Raw genomic sequence first — 19,244 nt, forward strand, 5'->3', positions numbered from 1 at the left:
TGCGATTCATAAAAGTTCAGGGTTTTTAATATATTGTGGTGACCCACTCCTCTACGCAGTCCAGGTACATTTATTGGTGCGAATCAAACAAGTTGATGGTTTTCTTATTATATATATTGTGGTGACCCACTCCTCTAGGCAGTCCAGGTACATTTATTGGTGCGATTCATAAAAGTTCAGGGTTTTTAATATATTGTGGTGACCCACTCCTTTACGCAGTCCAGGTACATTTATTGGTGCGAATCAAACAAGTTGATGGTTTTCTTATTATATATATTGTGGTGACCCACTCCTCTAGGCAGTCCAGGTACATTTATTGGTGCGATTCATAAAAGTTCAGGGTTTTTAATATATTGTGGTGACCCACTCCTCTACGCAGTCCAGGTACATTTATTGGTGCGAATCAAACAAGTTGATGGTTTTCTTATTATATATATTGTGGTGACCCACTCCTCTAGGCAGTCCAGGTACATTTATTGGTGCGATTCATCAAAGTTCAGGGTTTTTAATATATTGTGGTGACCCACTCCTCTACGCAGTCCAGGTACATTTATTGGTGCGAATCAAACAAGTTGATGGTTTTCTTATTATATATATTGTGGTGACCCACTCCTCTAGGCAGTCCAGGTACATTTATTGGTGCGATTCATAAAAGTTCAGGGTTTTTAATATATTGTGGTGACCCACTCCTCTACGCAGTCCAGGTACATTTATTGGTGCGAATCAAACAAGTTGATGGTTTTCTTATTATATATATTGTGGTGACCCACTCCTCTACGCAGTCCAGGTACATTTATTGGTGCGATTCATAAAAGTTCAGGGTTTTTAATATATTGTGGTGACCCACTCCTCTACGCAGTCCAGGTACATTTATTGGTGCGAATCAAACAAGTTGATGGTTTTCTTATTATATATATTGTGGTGACCCACTCCTCTACGCAGTCCAGGTACATTTATTGGTGCGATTCATAAAAGTTCAGGGTTTTTAATATATTGTGGTGACCCACTCCTCTACGCAGTCCAGGTACATTTATTGGTGCGAATCAAACTAGTTGATGGTTTTCTTATTATATATATTGTGGTGACCCACTCCTCTACGCAGTCCAGGTACATTTATTGGTGCGAATCAAACAAGTTGATGGTTTTCTTATTATATATATTGTGGTGACCCACTCCTCTAGGCAGTCCAGGTACATTTATTGGTGCGATTCATAAAAGTTCAGGGTTTTTAATATATTGTGGTGACCCACTCCTCTACGCAGTCCAGGTACATTTATTGGTGCGAATCAAACAAGTTGATGGTTTTCTTATTATATATATTGTGGTGACCCACTCCTCTAGGCAGTCCAGGTACATTTATTGGTGCGATTCATAAAAGTTCAGGGTTTTTAATATATTGTGGTGACCCACTCCTCTACGCAGTCCAGGTACATTTATTGGTGCAAATCAAACAAGTTGATGGTTTTCTTATTATATATATTGTGGTGACCCACTCCTCTACGCAGTCCAAGTACATTTATTGGTGCGATTCATAAAAGTTCAGGGTTTTTAATATATTGTGGTGACCCACTCCTCTACGCAGTCCAGGTACATTTATTGGTGCGAATCAAACAAGTTGATGGTTTTCTTATTATATATATTGTGGTGACCCACTCCTCTACGCAGTCCAGGTACATTTATTGGTGCGATTCATAAAAGTTCAGGGTTTTTAATATATTGTGGTGACCCACTCCTCTACGCAGTCCAGGTACATTTATTGGTGCGATTCATAAAAGTTCAGGGTTTTTAATATATATATTGGTGACCCACTCCTCTACGCAGTCCAGGTACATTTATTACATTACAATTCACTTCTCCAAAATATACAGGAGAGATGTTGTGCAACTTTAACTTATGTCTCCTGTTTCTGAAATCTAACGTCCACAAGAAGAGACATGAGACATGAATTTTTTATTATATATATTGTGGTGACCCACTCCTCTACGCAGTCCAGGTACATTTATTGGTGCGATTCATAAAAGTTCAGGGTTTTTAATATATTGTGGTGACCCACTCCTCTACGCAGTCCAGGTACATTTATTGGTGCGAATCAAACAAGTTGATGGTTTTCTTATTATATATATTGTGGTGACCCACTCCTCTACGCAGTCCAGGTACATTTATTGGTGCGATTCATAAAAGTTCAGGGTTTTTAATATATTGTGGTGACCCACTCCTCTACGCAGTCCAGGTACATTTATTGGTGCGATTCATAAAAGTTCAGGGTTTTTAATATATATTGTGGTGACCCACTCCTCTACGCAGTCCAGGTACATTTATTGGTGCGAATCATAAAAGTTCAGGGTTTTTAATATATATTGTGGTGACCCACTCCTCTACGCAGTCCAGAAAGATACCTTGTTGCAACGTTTTGGACTAATAACTATATTGTGAGGTGTTCAGAATACACTGTAAATTAGTGGAAATGCTTGTTATTGAATGTTATTGAGGTTAATAATAGCCTAGGAGTGAAAATAAGCCCAAAAACTTGATTTTTAAACTTTTTATGTTTTTTTCAAAAAAAAATCCGAATCCAAAACCTTAAATCCGAACCGAGACCTTTCGTCAAGTGTTTTGCGAGACAAATCCGAACCCCAAAAATAACGAAAATCCGGATCCAAAACACAAAACACGAGACCTCAAAAGTCGCCGGTGCACATCCCTATCAATAATACTGTTGTGATGTAACCCATTATGTTGTCAGTGATGTCACAAATTACGATGTCATCAGTCGTGTGATCTATTCTGATGTCATGAATGATGTTCTGTGAGAATGACTCTTGTCACTTACTATGCTGTCTCCTTTTGTTATGTCAAACCTTTCATGGTGACTTTCAATAATAAAATCCCTCACTTCATTGGTGACTTATTCTGACTACATCAATTATGTAACCCGTTGTAATGTCGTCTAGGATATCACCCTTTCCAATGTCATTAGACATGTCAGCCATTACACTATCATCATTTCTATCACTATTTGTATCAGTATTGGTATCCATTGAGATTTCATAAAATGTCACAAATAGTCCTGTAAATACTTGTTACCATTACATCATCATCATCATCTTCACCATTAATATCACGTATTTTGATATCAATCATTGAGGTCATCCTTTGTAAAGATATCATTATTCTCACTAATATTAGCAGTGATGTCACCATTTGTGATGTCATCACTGATAACTCCCTTCTTGATGTCCCAGGGATGTCTGTTATTCTGTTATTTTCTGTTTTAGGTCATGAATTTTGATGCCATTTATTTTGATATCCTCATTTATAGTACCTGTTGTAAGGAAGTAGTGATGTCATCCATTGTGATGTTATTGTTAATGTCATTGGAGGATAGATTATACCACCATGTGATGTCATCAGTTGTGTAGCCAATACATATGTCATCAGTGTTACCTGTATGGGTGTCAGCAGTGATGTCACTGATGCAGATATCATATATATTTATATCACCTGGACTGAATAAAGAGCCCTATTCTGCTACATGGTTGTTAGCGCCATTATTACCTCTCCCTTGTCATTGTCAACAGTGAGTAGGTGTTTCATGAAAGAAAGCCATCTGTTAAATTACATAGATTTCATGTTGGATACTGCTTACCTGTATTTTTAAATCTGATATAAAAAGTTACTTAAAAAACTCTCCTTCATGTGTGATTATGTAGCCTCTGGCCACTGGGTACCTGAAGGGGTGGTAAACTTCAGTTATACCACTTTCAGATCTCCATCCCGGCAATATCCCGGGTATATGAACCTTGGATATACCCAGGTAGACCGTGTTCACACGGAACGCAGGTCTAGCCGGGTCTCCCTGGCAACATCAGAAGAGGAGCTCTGAATGACTTCTCTTGTGATGATGATTTTTTTTATTTTATTTTTACTTTTCAGTGGTGTTCGGTGAGACGCAAATTGAAAAACCCAGGACTCACCATTCACACTAGCAGCTGCCCGGGCCATCCGACCCGGATAGATGACCCGGGACCCATTTACACTGAGCCTAGACCCAGGTCGTCGGGGCTTTCCCTGGCAAAAACCTGGATCTTTTAGGCCATGTGAATGGGGTATTAGTTTCATCACACCTCGTCTCTAACACTGTGTCTCCACCTGAGTCATGTTCTGTCTTCGTGGGTTACAGATCTTGACATGGGGTAGAACACACCGGACCCTCCAGCACAGTACAGTACATAATACACATCGGACCCTCCAGCACAGTACAGTACATAATACACACCGGATCCTCCACCACAGTACAGTACATAATACACACCGGACCCTCCAGCACAGTACAGTACATAATACACACCGGATCCTCCACCACAGTACAGTACATAATACACACCGGACCCTCCAGCACAGTACAGTACATAATACACACCGGATCCTCCAGCACAGTACAATACATAATACACACCGGACCCTCCAGCACAGTACAGTACATAATACACACCGGACCCTCCAGCACAGTACAGTACATAATACACACCGGACCCTCCAGCACAGTACAGTACATAATACACACCGGACCCTCCAGCACAGGACAGTACATAATACACACCGGACCCTCCAGCACAGTACAGTACATAATACACACCGGACCCTCCAGCACAGTACAGTACATAATACACACCGGATCCTCCAGCACAGTACAGTACATAATACACACCGGACCCTCCAGCACAGTACAGTACATAATACACACCGGACCCTCCAGCACAGTACAGTACATAATACACACCGGACCCTCCAGCACAGTACAGTACATAATACACACCGGACCCTCCAGCACAGTACAGTACATAATACACACCAAACCCTCCAGCACAGTACAGTACATAATACACACCGGACCCTCGAGCACAGTACAGTACATAATACACACCGGACCCTCCAGCACAGTACAGTACATAATACACACTGCACCCTCCAGCACAGTACAGTACATAATACACACCGGACCCTCTAGTACAGTACATAATACACATCGGACCCTCCAGCACAGTACAGTACATAATACACACCGGACCCTCCAGCACAGTACAGAACATAATACACACCGGACCCTCCAGCACAGTACAGTACATAATACACACCGGACCCTCCAGCACAGTACAGTACATAATACACACCGGACCCTCCAGCACAGTACATAATACACACCGGACCCTCCAGCACAGTACAGTACATAATACACACCGGACCCTCCCGCACAGTACAGTACATAATACACACCGGACCCTCCAGCACAGTACAGTACATAATACACACCGGACCCTCCAGCACAGTACAGTACATAATACACACCGGACCCTCCTGCACAGTACAGTACATAATACACACCGGACCCTCTAGCACAGTCAGTACATAATACACACTGGACCCTCCAGCACAGTACAGTACATAATACACACCAGACCCTCCAGCACAGTACAGAACATAATACACACCGGACCCTCCAGCACAGTACAGTACATAATACACACCGGACCCTCCAGCACAGTACAGTACATAATACACACCGGACCCTCCAGCACAGTACAGTACATAATACACACCGGACCCTCCAGCACAGTACAGAATACACACCGGACCCTCCAGCACAGTACAGTACATAATACACACCGGACCCTCCAGCACAGTACAGTGCATAATACACACCAAACCCTCCAGCACAGTACAGTACATAATACACACCGGACCCTCCAGCACAGTACAGTACATAATACACACCGGACCCTCCAGCACAGTACAGTACATAATACACACCGGACCCTCCAGCACAGTACAGTACATAATACACACCGGACCCTCTAGCACAGTACAGTACATAATACACACCGGACCCTCCAGCACAGTACAGTACATAATACACACTGCACCCTCCAGCACAGTACAGTACATAATACACACCGGACCCTCTAGTACAGTACATAATACACATCGGACCCTCCAGCACAGTACAGTACATAATACACACTGGACCCTCCAGCACAGTACAGAACATAATACACACCGGACCCTCCAGTACAGTACATAATACACACCGGACCCTCCAGCACAGTACAGTACATAATACACACCGGACCCTCCAGCACAGTACATAATACACACCGGACCCTCCAGCACAGTACAGTACATAATACACACCGGACCCTCCCGCACAGTACAGTACATAATACACACCGGACCCTCCAGCACAGTACAGTACATAATACACACCGGACCCTCCAGCACAGTACAGTACATAATACACACCGGACCCTCCTGCACAGTACAGTACATAATACACACCGGACCCTCTAGCACAGTCAGTACATAATACACACTGGACCCTCCAGCACAGTACAGTACATAATACACACCAGACCCTCCAGCACAGTACAGAACATAATACACACCAGACCCTCCAGCACAGTACAGAACATAATACACACCGGACCCTCCAGCACAGTACAGTACATAATACACACCGGACCCTCCAGCACAGTACAGTACATAATACACACCGGACCCTCCAGCACAGTACAGTACAAAATACACACCGGACCCTCCAGCACAGTACAGTACATAATACACACCGGACCCTCCAGCACAGTACAGTACATAATACACACCGGACCCTCCAGCACAGTACAGTGCATAATAAACACCAAACCCTCCAGCACAGTACAGTACATAATACACACCAAACCCTCCAGCACAGTACAGTACATAATACACACCGGACCCTCCAGCACAGTACAGTACATAATACACACCGGACCCTCCAGCACAGTACAGTACATAATACACACCGGACCCTCCAGCACAGTACAGTACATAATACACACCGGACCCTCTAGCACAGTACAGTACATAATACACACCGGACCCTCCAGCACAGTACAGTACATAATACACACTGCACCCTCCAGCACAGTACAGTACATAATACACACCGGACCCTCTAGTACAGTACATAATACACATCGGACCCTCCAGCACAGTACAGTACATAATACACACCGGACCCTCCAGCACAGTACAGAACATAATACACACCGGACCCTCCAGCACAGTACAGTACATAATACACACCGGACCCTCCAGCACAGTACAGTACATAATACACACCGGACCCTCCAGCACAGTACATAATACACACCGGACCCTCCAGCACAGTACAGTACATAATACACACCGGACCCTCCCGCACAGTACAGTACATAATACACACCGGACCCTCCAGCACAGTACAGTACATAATACACACCGGACCCTCCAGCACAGTACAGTACATAATACACACCGGACCCTCCTGCACAGTACAGTACATAATACACACCGGACCCTCTAGCACAGTCAGTACATAATACACACTGGACCCTCCAGCACAGTACAGTACATAATACACACCAGACCCTCCAGCACAGTACAGAACATAATACACACCGGACCCTCCAGCACAGTACAGTACATAATACACACCAGACCCTCCAGCACAGTACAGTACATAATACACACTGGAACCTCCAGCACAGTACAGTACATAATACACACCGGACCATCCAGCACAGTACAGAACATAATACACACCGGACCCTCCAGCACAGTACAGTACATAATACACACCGGACCCTCTAACACAGTCAGTACATAATACACACTGGACCCTCTAGCACAGTACAGTACATAATACACACCGGACCCTCCAGCACAGTACAGAACATAATACACACTGGACCCTCCAGCACAGTACTGTACATAATACAAACCAGACCCTCCAGCACAGTACTGTACATAATATGTGGTACCCCAAAGCCCCGTTGAACAGCACAGAGGAGTGCATAAACGCTTTTAAAACGCAGGGCAACAAGGGGTTAATTGTGCTCCTGAAAACTTGTGCCCAGGAGTGATTGACAGGAGGAGGATGAAAGCCCTGATTGGCTGGGGGAGTAACAGGAAGAGGATGTGCAGGAAGGAGGAGAGAGAGAGAGCAGCATGGTAGAAGGAACAAGGGGGAGGACGTGCAGCCGAGCAGAGAGAAGATAAGCTGCTACCAGAACTGTGACATTGCCAGCAAAGCGGACGGAGAACAGCTGGGGACACGCAGCGGGGCGCCAAAGACAGTCTCCACTAACTGCAGAACCGTCTCAAGGTAAAACCCTAGCCTGCACTGTACTGCACACACCCCAGTGTCAGAGGGAAGAGTGATGAGAGAATCTATCCAAAACTGACATTGCATTCTTGTACAAGGAAGGATTGTGAGAGCTTTTCTCCCAGATCATACCTTTACACATGCTGCAGGGAACAATTGAGACAGTCGTTTCAGCTATATCCTGTGTGTGTGCTGATATCTGGACATTATACCCTGTTGCAGAGCACATGTGCTGATAGAGATTCATTGACTGTTGAGAGAACAGCGCCATCTTGTGGCTAAAATGAGCAACAGCCCTGCTTTCTACTATAATACTTAACCCTTGATGGAAACCTCTGCAGGACATTGGAACACTACCAAATTCCTGTGCACAGGTCAGCCCAGGACTGAGTGGAAAATATGGTAACGTTACCAGGGATAATATTGGTGCACCAAATGTTGAGATGGATGTTAATGTTATGTGATTTACCTAAGAATTGATTTATTAATATTGAAGGTGTGACATTCAGTGTTAGTGGTACCGCTGCAATTTAAGTTAACTCAGCAGTAGATGCTAAAAGTGGGGCGCCTGACCCATAGGGAATAGCACGGTACCCCAAACACCTGAATAAGAAGTAGCCCTCTAGTGGGCGCGGTAGTGACCGTAAGAGTCTTGATGGGTTATTATTGATGGTTATTGCATCATCACCAGTCAGATATTGTTAACGTGAAAGTAGTAACTGTGATTACCAGTGTGCCTTATTAGACAATGTGCATTAAAGATGTTATCGTTATTCTGCCTTATACTCACCAGGTGTATGTCATATGTTAAATGCTATTGTGCTCTATGCTGATCAGACGCATTATTTTGTCATTACTATTGAGCTGAAGGGGTCAGTGGCGCGGTGTCTTACCGAAACTATCCTTACCGCATTCTCAATAAACCCAAGTTGTTTGACCAATCCTTGTCCCTTTCATTGAAGTATTTATCTCCTGACCACCGGATATCCGAACAGAAAAGAACCTGACTCGTGTCTGGAGGACAAGGTAAGGGAAGGATTCCGATCAGTACTCGACCACCACAAATGCACACCGGACCCTCCAGCACAGTACAGTACATAATACACACACCGGACCCACTAGTATAATGCAGTACATAATACACACTGGACCTGCCGGCACAATACAGTACATAATACACACTGGACCCTCCAGCACAGTACAGTACATAATACACACCGGACCCTCCAGCACAGTACAGTATATAATACACACTGGACTCTCCAGCACAATACAGTACATAATACACATCAGACCCTCTAGCACAATACAGTACATAATACACATCGGACCCTCCAGCACAGTACAGTACATAATACACACTGGACCCTCCAGCACAGTACTGTACATAATACACACACCGGACCCACCAGCACAGTACAGTACATAATACACACCGGACCCTCCAGCACAGTACAGTACATAATACACACTGGACCCTCCAGCACAGTACAGTACATAATACACACTGGACCCTCCAGCACAGTACAGTGCATAATACACACCGGACCCTCCAGCACAATGCATAATACACACCGGACCCTCCAGCACAATGCATAATACACACCGGACCCTCCAGCACAGTGCATAATACACACCGGACCCTCCAGCACAGTACAGTACATAATACACACCAGACCCTCCAGCACAGTACAGTACATAATACACACACCGGACCCTCCAGCATAGTACAGTACATAATACACACACCGGACCCACTAGTATAATGCAGTACATAATACACACTGGACCTGCCGGCACAATACAGTACATAATACACAAACTGGACCCTCCAGTACCATACAGTACTTAATACACACCGTACAGGCCGGCACAATACAGTACATAACACAGTAAACAAAAATAAAATGCACCCCTCTACACTTTACTAGTACCAGCGCTAAGCTTTCCAGCCGGAGCAGGTAGCACTATAGCAGGGAACCCACAGCGCTGGGTCCCCTGCCATAATGACAACCAACTACAGGCTGGTTGGTGCCAGGCTAGATTGCTGCTGGAACCTGTAGTGCGCCAAGACAAAATGTAAATAAAATACACCCCTGTATACTCACCGATTCATCATCTGTAGTCCATGTCGCCCATAGAATAAAATAAAATTCTATCCTGGGATCTGGCAGCTTGAAACCTAAAAAAAACAAAAAACAAAGTTCATAAAATAAAAACACAAACACATCCTCAGTCCTGAAGCTTTCGAGAACAACACTCCCCCAGCATATCGTAATAGGCAAGATACGTCCTGTGTCTTGTATCCTTGAGATTCTCTGTCCTCTCATTAGGCCTGCCGGATAGGGTTAGAAAGGAGATCAGTAGTACAAGTGAAGGACAGAGTCTATAGGAATCAGCCAGGAGAACATGTATGTGAAATAATGCATTAATATTTATAATAGACCCATAGAATATATATCTAATAAATTCAGGTCAAGAAAAGTAGGTATACATGCATTGGATCCTGGGAAATACAGGCACAACTAGTTAAGTACACATTACCTCTGCAGCTGATAGGAATGTCTCATAAAGGATTTAATTTCAACGTTTACTTGATCATCTTTACAATTCTCCTGCCAGGTGAGAATAACTATCGGGAATGGAAGGATGTAGTGAATGAACTTCTATATAACATGACTCCTGCTCTCCCTTAGACGTCCGTCCTAAAGGAATAACCTGCGCCGTGCATGAGAATGCCTCTTATCCTGTTGGGTTACCTATGGCTACGATTGGGGACATAAAGGAGCCAGGAATGATACACTGCAATAAAAGCAACTGTTGTATGGGAATGTGGATTGTCAGCAATGGAGAGTTTCAGCCTGTTGTATTAGGTAAGAATATGCTTCATAATCATTACTGTAAATCATGCCATAACTGCATAAGTATGTGGTATAATGATGCACCTGTGTGCTGGGGTGCTCATCTACATAGAGACATGCACCAAAAATAGAGACATGCACCAAAAATAGTTTTCAAGCATGAGAATTCTAATGATGTTATTATACTATAATGGTAATATTTTTGTTCTTTTCACCATCAATTGTAAAGAACCCTCAAAAGAACATTTCTAGAATATATTCAAATTACGAGGGTCCATTTGTCACTATAGTCACGGTATTCCCTACATTGTGCCACTTTCAAAGCTGAAACTAATGGTTTATGCAATATTATCCGGTAGAGTATAGATATAACAATAGTATAATGCACAAGTCACGCTAATATATGTATGAACTTGTATGCACTATGATGCCATTACATATAATGGCAGCAGAACTTACTGCTCATTAGGAAACCTCTACAAGCTATTTAATACAACTTCTCCTCAGAAGGGATAAGAAATTGGGTGCTTCTGTAAAACCTCAATAGAATTTGATATAAAACAATTGATAAAACCAATAAATAAAAAAACCACTTGGTAATAAACTTGATAACAGTGATCGCAGCCCTTCTATGGGATTATTGTGAGCAATGCCCAGTAAAGAAAGGCGCAAATCTCTTGTAGCAAGTAAATTATACCATCACAAATATATCTGATCAATATAAATTGATTTTAATAGATGCACACATAAAATCTAAAACCATGGAATACAATATCTACCTAAATTGTATCTAAAAATATACAGAGAAAAAAAATTCAATGTATGTTCTCCACTTCGGAACTATCAACTATATGTGAGTAAAACAAAATCGCTTTGTTATATGGAGAATGTCTAGTTCCAGCAATTTTCAGTTCCGGGCTGAGACACAAAGTGGATCCGAATGTCAACATTTATCCTGTGAAATGTCTTCTCATTTGCAATTGCCAATATTATCATAGTGTGATTCACTTGGACTATTTAAATTATTAATTCCCTACAAGTGCACTGTAGGTAAAGTGACAATTGAATGTTTTTATCACGCTGTGCTCTTGACACTGCAATACATTGGACTTTTTCTCTCTGTGCATTTTTAGATGCAATTTAGGTAGATATTGTTTTGCATGTTTTTAGATTTTATGTGGGCATCTATTAAAATCAATTTACATCGATAAGATATATTTGTGATGGTATGATTTACTTGCTACAAGAGATTTGCGCCTTTATTAATTATATTTTTTCATTAGGAAACCGTATGCATTATAAAGAATTACACACCACCTACTGTACATTATTATGGGTGGTATAAGTTACTTCAGACTTCCATGACATGTAGAACTGCAGTCAGATAGCAATCTTGTGACTTTATATTGTCAGGGAACTCTAAGCTTACTTATAAGGTCCCTGTAATTTACAGTAGGGGATACATGATCAAAAATATTATAATAATGAGTTGCTGAGACCTATTTACCGGAGAACCATTTAAATCATGGAATACAGAAGGGAGTTAGAGGAGTAAAAGTGAGTAAAAAGAGCATACATTTACACCCACTACATTATCTTCCATGTCAAGTAATATCATACTTGCCAACTCTCCCGGAATGTCCGGGAGACTCCCGAAATTCGGGTACGTTTCCCGGACTCCCGGGAGAGCAGGCAAGTATCCCGCATACGGCGAATCACTCGTCAAAATGGCGCGATTCGCTGTGAATCGCGTCATTTTGGCTATGCCCCCCAATTCACCACTCACCAACCCCTCCCGCCCTCCAACCATGCCCCCTGCCCGGGATCTCCCGGAATTCACTTTCCAAAAGTTGGCAAGTATAAGTAATATTGCTACAAACATTGTTTCCTTGTATGTAAAAAATGGGAAATGCGTCATATTAAGAGCAGTTGTGTGAAAATAAATCCAGCTTCAATAGCAGAGTGTTCTTCATAGCTGGGGCAGCATAGTGGTTAGCACTTCTGCCTCACAGCACTGGGGTCATGAGTTTGATTCCTGACCATGGCCTTAGCTGTGTGGCGTTTGTATGTTCTCCCGATTTCTGCGTGGGTTTCCTCTGGGTGCTCCATTATCCTCTCACACTCCAAAAACATACTAGTAGGTTATCAAATAGACCATAGTCTCTCTCTCACTCTTTGTGTGTGTGTGTGTGTGTGTGTGTGTGTGTGTGTGTGTGTGTGTGTGTGTGTGTGTGTGTGTATGTTAAGGAATTTAGACTGTAAGCTCCAACGGGGCAGGAACTGATGTGAGTTCTCTGAACAGCGCTGCAGAGTTAGTGGAACTATATATAGGAAGAATGAATCCCTTTGTATTCTGCTTTATTTATATCACCCCACACTGTTAGGACCCAGTACTGCAGGACCAGGATGTACCACTATTGTAAAGTACTTTTATGAATTCTCTTTCATATTGACACCTCTGCCTTGATTTTCTCTCATGTTCAGGTTGTTTTCCATCACACGCTGTGTGCAGGTCTAAGCTCTGTGTCCCTGTGTACAGACAAGCCAAATACCACTGCTTATGTTCTTCAGACATGTGTAATGCCAACGTCAGCGTGTCTCACCAACACATCTCTCGTGAGTATATGTACATTCTACAGGCTTTGTGAGTGCATGCGAAACGTAAAGCAATGAGATTATAACTATGTTCAGGGAATGTGTTCTGTTGGAGTTTGTAGTCCTTTCAGACTGCATAACGTGTACCCGGATCATATGCACTTTCACAACAGCAAAGTGTCAATGGAAATTATTTTTAATGCAATTCAAAATAATTTAATGTTTTGTATCTTTAATCTAAATAATGAATTGGATTTTACATATGTAGTACAGTATTAGTCCACTATACGGCTAGCTAAAAGCATGTGGAAATGCTTCATCCTTATATTATAATTAGAATTTTTATTGGGGAGACCAGCAGGAAGCAGACGGCACACAGGACTCATGTGAATGGCGCTAGCCTTTTAATAAGTCTATCCCTAAAAACCTGATCTACCTTTGTAATGCAAAGTCTTAAGGACCCGAGGCAGAAAAACAGTAAGTCAGCAGGATGTATTACTACAGTCAAGTCCATAAATATTGGGACATCGACACAATTCTCATATTTTGGGCTCTATACACCACCACAAAGGATTTGAAATGAAACTAACAAGATGTGCTTTAACTGCAGGCTTTCAGCTTTAATTTGAGGGTATTTACATCCAAATCAGGTGAAAGGTGTAGGAAGTACAACGGTTTCTATATGTGCCTCCCACTTTTATGGCTGTTCATGTATTGATCCCTCTTGGTCAGTTAAGAAGTCCATTTATTGACCATGAGCAGTCAATATGAGAATAGCCAATCAGAAGCAATCTGCTCTGATTCTCTATTTGCATAATGACCCCTTTCATTCATTCCCATTGCGGCTCCACAAAAGCACTTAATGATTTAAGTGATTTAAACCATTACCCGCAGGGTAGCACTGGGGATCCTCTTGGCACGCAGGGTGCCAAGAGGATCCCCAGTGCTATTCAGGATAGTAACTGTAATTCTGCCTGTTATAACATGATCTTCCCAGCTTTTGCAGGGTACCCCATGCTCATTGTCCCCCTGCTTTAGCAGGAATTTATTGTAGATTAGGGCGTCATACTTTTTCAAATTTACTTACATTGTTTAATACACAGTAAAGACCATTATGAGTAGCATATATCCTTACAGCAGCCCTCTAGGAATAGTAATAGATGCAAATCAGGACAGTCCCAACCCAAACAGGGACTTTTGGGAGTTAAGCTGGGTACACACTACATAAATTTTCTCCCAATGTGTTATTTACAACGATTTTACCTACGACTGAAAAAAAAAAAGTCCCAATCAGCATGCTGATTCATGTGTACACACTATACAAGTTTTACAAAATTTACATTCAGATCTGTGCTCCTCATCTGTCATAACCATTGACTGAAAAGATTGTGACTTTGTAAACTCTATGGAGTTCTGCCTCTTAGTACTGGGGTCATGAGTTTGATTCCTGACCATGGCCTTATCTGTGAGGAGTTTGTATGTTCTCCCCATGTTTGTGTGGATTATGTCTTGGCTTTTCCAAAGTGCTATTTTGCCCCTGCTTCAGCCGCCTTGTTGACTTGCTTGTATGTAAAGAATTGTTATTCTGGGGTATTTCCCACATTCTGCAAACAAGCAGGCAGAATCCATGCTAAGCTCCTTTACTAATTGCTGACGCAATCCATAATTTACAGTTAACTCAATGACTGCTATCCATCTATATTCGAAAGCTGCAAAACAGCTCCATAAGCATTCACATATTTTTTCCCAAAAAAACAAAACATTAAATGTTGAATTAGAGGGAGCGAAGACCTGTATAGGGATAAGCGTAATTAAGCGCATGGATGTTGTAGCCACACTGATCTTACCCTGTTGGGAAGTGTTGGTATTTTTCTTCTAGCCTATAGGAGGATGGGGGTGGGGTTGATAGATTGTAGTCAAAAGCAAGTGTCAGGATGTGGTCCTGCCCCTTGTCTCTGTGGAACAGCTCTGGAAGGATCAGAGCAGAGCGTAGATAAATATATCATAAACCTTGTTATTCAACTTAGCTCATACTTGCCAACTTTTACATAGTGGTGTCCGGGAGATCCCGGACAGGGGGCGTGGTTAGTGGGTGGGAGGGGGCGAGGCATGGTGATTCGCATCACTTTGGCCCCGCCCCCTGGACGGGACCGTCATTTTGTCGCAGGGGGTGGTGCCAAAATGACGCGATTCACCGCAAATAGCGTAATTTTGGCTAGCAAATTGCAGTATGCGGGAGATTTGCCTGCTCTCCCGGGAGTCCAGGAGACCTATTCAGATTTGGGGAGTCTCCGGGACATTCTGAGAGAGTTGGCAAGTATGACTTAGCTGTCTTTATTTCTGTTTAATCTTGTTATTCAATTTGCTGTCTCTATTTCTGTTTCTTTGTTTTTCCTTCTTTAATTTCAATATTTTTCCTGGCTCTTCTATCCTTGTACTATATTCTTTTTCCTTCATAACTTTTACCTCATACCTGCTTTTTGTTTCTCTCTTCTCCGATTTCCTAGTCCTCTAACAAGTTCTTTACCACGCAATGCCCCAACCGCAGAGCCAAACCAAGCTGCCCGCTCACCTGAGAGAGGGGAATCCTCCTCCTATCCCCTCTCTGCTGTCACTTCCACTGCAGGCTCACGGGAGACAGCGCGGACGCTCTGTTAGCAGTCAAACTCGGGCAGCGTGGGGATATAGGATCCCTTCTGCTTCCCCTGGTGCCACATCAACTGTTAATCAAGGAGGGGAGAGGCGATTTTACTTCCCTACAATTCCCATGTATTCTTCCATGTCAGAGCCGGGGAACTCACCAACTGTCGTTCCTGCGCGACCTATCTCTGCCCCACAAGTCTAGGCAGACATTTTAAGACAACACGGTGACTAAGTGGTTAGCACTTCTGCCTCACAGCGCTGTGGTCATGAGTTCAATTCCCGACCATGGCCTTATCTGCGTGGAGTTTGTATGCTCTCCCCATGTTTGCGTGGGTTTCCTCCGGGTGCTCTGGTTTCCTCCCACATTCCAAAAACATACTAGTAGGTTAATTGGCTGCTTTCAAAATTGACCCTAGTCTCTCTCTCTCTGTCTGTGTGTATGTTAGCGAATTTAGACTGTAAGCTCCAATGGGGCAGGGACTGATGTGAATGTGTTCTCTGTACAGCGCTGCGGTATCGGTGGCGCTATATAAATAAATGGTGATGATGATGATGAAATACAAATATAAACGGAGGTATGGCGCTAGTGACCAATATGTACCTGTCTGAAACAAATAAAGCAGTGTCTCAATTATCCTGCAGCGAGGAACGTCAAAGATGAAACATACTCTTCTTACAGAGAACTCATTGGTGCATTCAGTATGTGCTCAGTCTGTAAAGCGGTCACATGATCCAAATAAAAAAAATATCTTATATTATAAGACACTTTTTGATAGTAGGCATGTAGTCTCATATATTCTTCTCCTTTCCTTCAGTATTAATTTGGGGGAAAAGTAGTTTCAGTTTTTTCCCGTTTGGAGAATAATCAATTTTCGACTCCAGTCTCCTTACTTGGTAATCCCATTACATTCCTGAGCCTTATGCCTTTGAATTATTGGCAGCAGCAAACATGTACCGAAACAGGGTCATTACAAGGTAAAAGTTTTTCATCAGCCACTGTAGGCACCTTCCCTCCTCCTATCCCATAGACTGCTTCCACAACATCTCAGGGAGCAGTTGAGTCAGTTTTGCTGCCTCTATAGGTTGCATCTAAAGCCAGTAAGCACAAGCGCCCTCACTGCGGCAGGGGTAGCGAGGAAGTGAGCAGTAGTAGTGGATTGCAAGCAGTCTCTTACGTTGCTTATATTTTAGAATCGCAGGTCGCGAGAGCTGTTACTGTCGGGGGAGAGGCCGCTGGGCAAGGAGCAGAAGTTTTTGAGGACCCTCTGGAGCAGAATGAAGCAAGAATAGTTTTTGGGGTTGCCGATGAAAGATCGTCTGGTGAGTATGCGGGACAAGATATTGTTGATGACTTTTCAACCAATTCTGACACTTTCAGTTCAGAAGATGATTCCGCAAATTCAGGGAAGAGACACCGCAAATTCATGTGCTTATTAGAGGATTTGCACTCCCTCTATTTGATGCATCTGATGTTCTATTTATAAATTGCATGTCTATTGTGCTACCTATTAGCGCCGGAGATTCCTAATATATTGTTAGCAGAAAAAAACAGGCAGAACTGGATTGCTGAACTGGACTGGAACCGGGATGGAACCGGAATACTGGAAACTGGAATGGAACCAGAATGGAGCAAGAATGTAGACTGCACTGTCTGAGCTGGAAAGATAGAAAGACTGCTGGGAACCAGGTTGGCGTTTTGAAATACAACATTGCATTGGCAATTGGTAAGGGCTCCAGGAAGTTCTTTTGTAGTAGTTGTTGTTCCCTGATTGGAGACTGCGGTCAGCTGGGCTGAAGCAACACTCTGAGTTGCTGAGATGAATCAGGTGACTATTTCCAAGATAGCAGCTGCCAGGAACTGGTTTTGGAGGGAAACCTGTAATGGAGGCTGCTATCCCTTGATTGGCTGAGAGAAATCATGTGATCGAATCCAAGATGGCAGTGCCCATACCCTGATTCTGCAGGAGTGGAGACAGACTGGGCAGCATCTTGCAGAGAGATCTGAAATCAGCAGAGCCTGAGGACCACAGAGACAGCTTGTAAAGACAGTGGAGAGGTGAGTGACAGGTCCTGGGAGCCTAGTGTGTGACACAGGCAATTTTTGTAAATATTTTCATGGTGACTGAAAGTGGAAAAATTTTTTTTAGCACAGGCTAAGGATGGAAATAGTGAGGAGAGTTTCAGATCATATAGTAACTGGTTAACTGAATTTATTGTCTTTGCGTCTGCATATATTTGGAGACCAGACTGGGAAAACATCAATCAGTGCTGAAATACATGCACATGATTCATGAGATGTAGTTGTCAAGTGGCAATAGGGTATGGTAGCTTTGCGTAGTTGTTCAGCACTCTTATATGGCTAGCCAAGCAACAGGACAAGTGAAAAGGCAATCTTTTCCAGGTAGGTCAGGCTAGGCCTTTCCTGGTGGAAACAAATGCTTTGCATATAACAACATGCAGTACGCTAAAGGAACACAATGTAGATTTAAGCATGCATGACTTTGCTGTGGTGGAAGACACCCCACTAAGGAATACAGCCAAGGGACTGGACCTCAACTCCCCAAAAGGGCACTCCAACCGGGTTCTTCTAAGTAAAGCTACCACTCCCGTTTCTTTAGTCGCGGTGGCTCCTTCTTTACCAAGACAGGGAGATGGCTGATATCTTAATGCATGGTTTTAAGGAGGGTTTTACACTCAGCTTATCAGTGCCTGGACATTTTAATTTGGAAAATTAATAAAGAAATTCAATAAGGCCATATTTGTGGTCCATTCCCTTGACCTCATTGAGCCGATTTGGTAGTTTCACCAGTAGGCGTAGTTCCCAAAAAAAACACGGGTAAGTTTCGTTTTCCGTGAGGCAGCTTGGCTCGGGAGCATTGATAGTGAAGATAGACATTGAGTCTTCTTTCCGTCTTTTGCCTTTACACCCATCAGCTTTCCGTTATATGGGTTTTCGTACCACAGAG

The 19,244-nt window shown here is 43.0% G+C and overlaps 2 protein-coding genes across 5 annotated transcripts in view; one reads left to right on the forward strand and one right to left on the reverse strand.

Moving 5' to 3' along the window:
- LOC142141087 (cell division cycle-associated protein 7-like) overlaps positions 1 to 16,186 on the reverse strand; it is a 46,066-nt gene extending 29,880 nt beyond the window's left edge. The window contains exons 1-2 of the mRNA XM_075199192.1: positions 16,109 to 16,186; positions 10,288 to 10,361 (exon numbers count right to left, since the gene is read on the reverse strand). The gene's annotated coding sequence lies outside the window, so the exon portion shown is untranslated. The remainder of the gene's footprint in view (positions 1 to 10,287; positions 10,362 to 16,108) is intronic.
- The window catches only part of AMHR2 (anti-Mullerian hormone receptor type 2), a 76,466-nt gene continuing 65,641 nt past the window's right edge, over positions 8,420 to 19,244 (forward strand). Inside the window, exons 1-4 of one of the 4 annotated variants that reach the window (XM_075199187.1) lie at positions 8,420 to 9,205; positions 10,876 to 11,052; positions 13,525 to 13,656; positions 17,470 to 17,598. In XM_075199187.1, the coding sequence (XP_075055288.1) occupies positions 10,941 to 11,052; positions 13,525 to 13,656; positions 17,470 to 17,598 (373 nt within the window). In that variant the 5' untranslated portion in view covers positions 8,420 to 9,205; positions 10,876 to 10,940. Of the gene's footprint in view, positions 9,206 to 10,406; positions 10,802 to 10,875; positions 11,053 to 13,524; positions 13,657 to 17,469; positions 17,599 to 19,244 lie in introns of those variants that run through there. The other 3 variants (XM_075199186.1, XM_075199188.1, XM_075199189.1) reach the window with 3 other exon arrangements.

The sequence above is a fragment of the Mixophyes fleayi genome, chromosome 2, assembly GCF_038048845.1.
Source record: "Mixophyes fleayi isolate aMixFle1 chromosome 2, aMixFle1.hap1, whole genome shotgun sequence".
NCBI lineage: Eukaryota > Metazoa > Chordata > Amphibia > Anura > Limnodynastidae > Mixophyes > Mixophyes fleayi.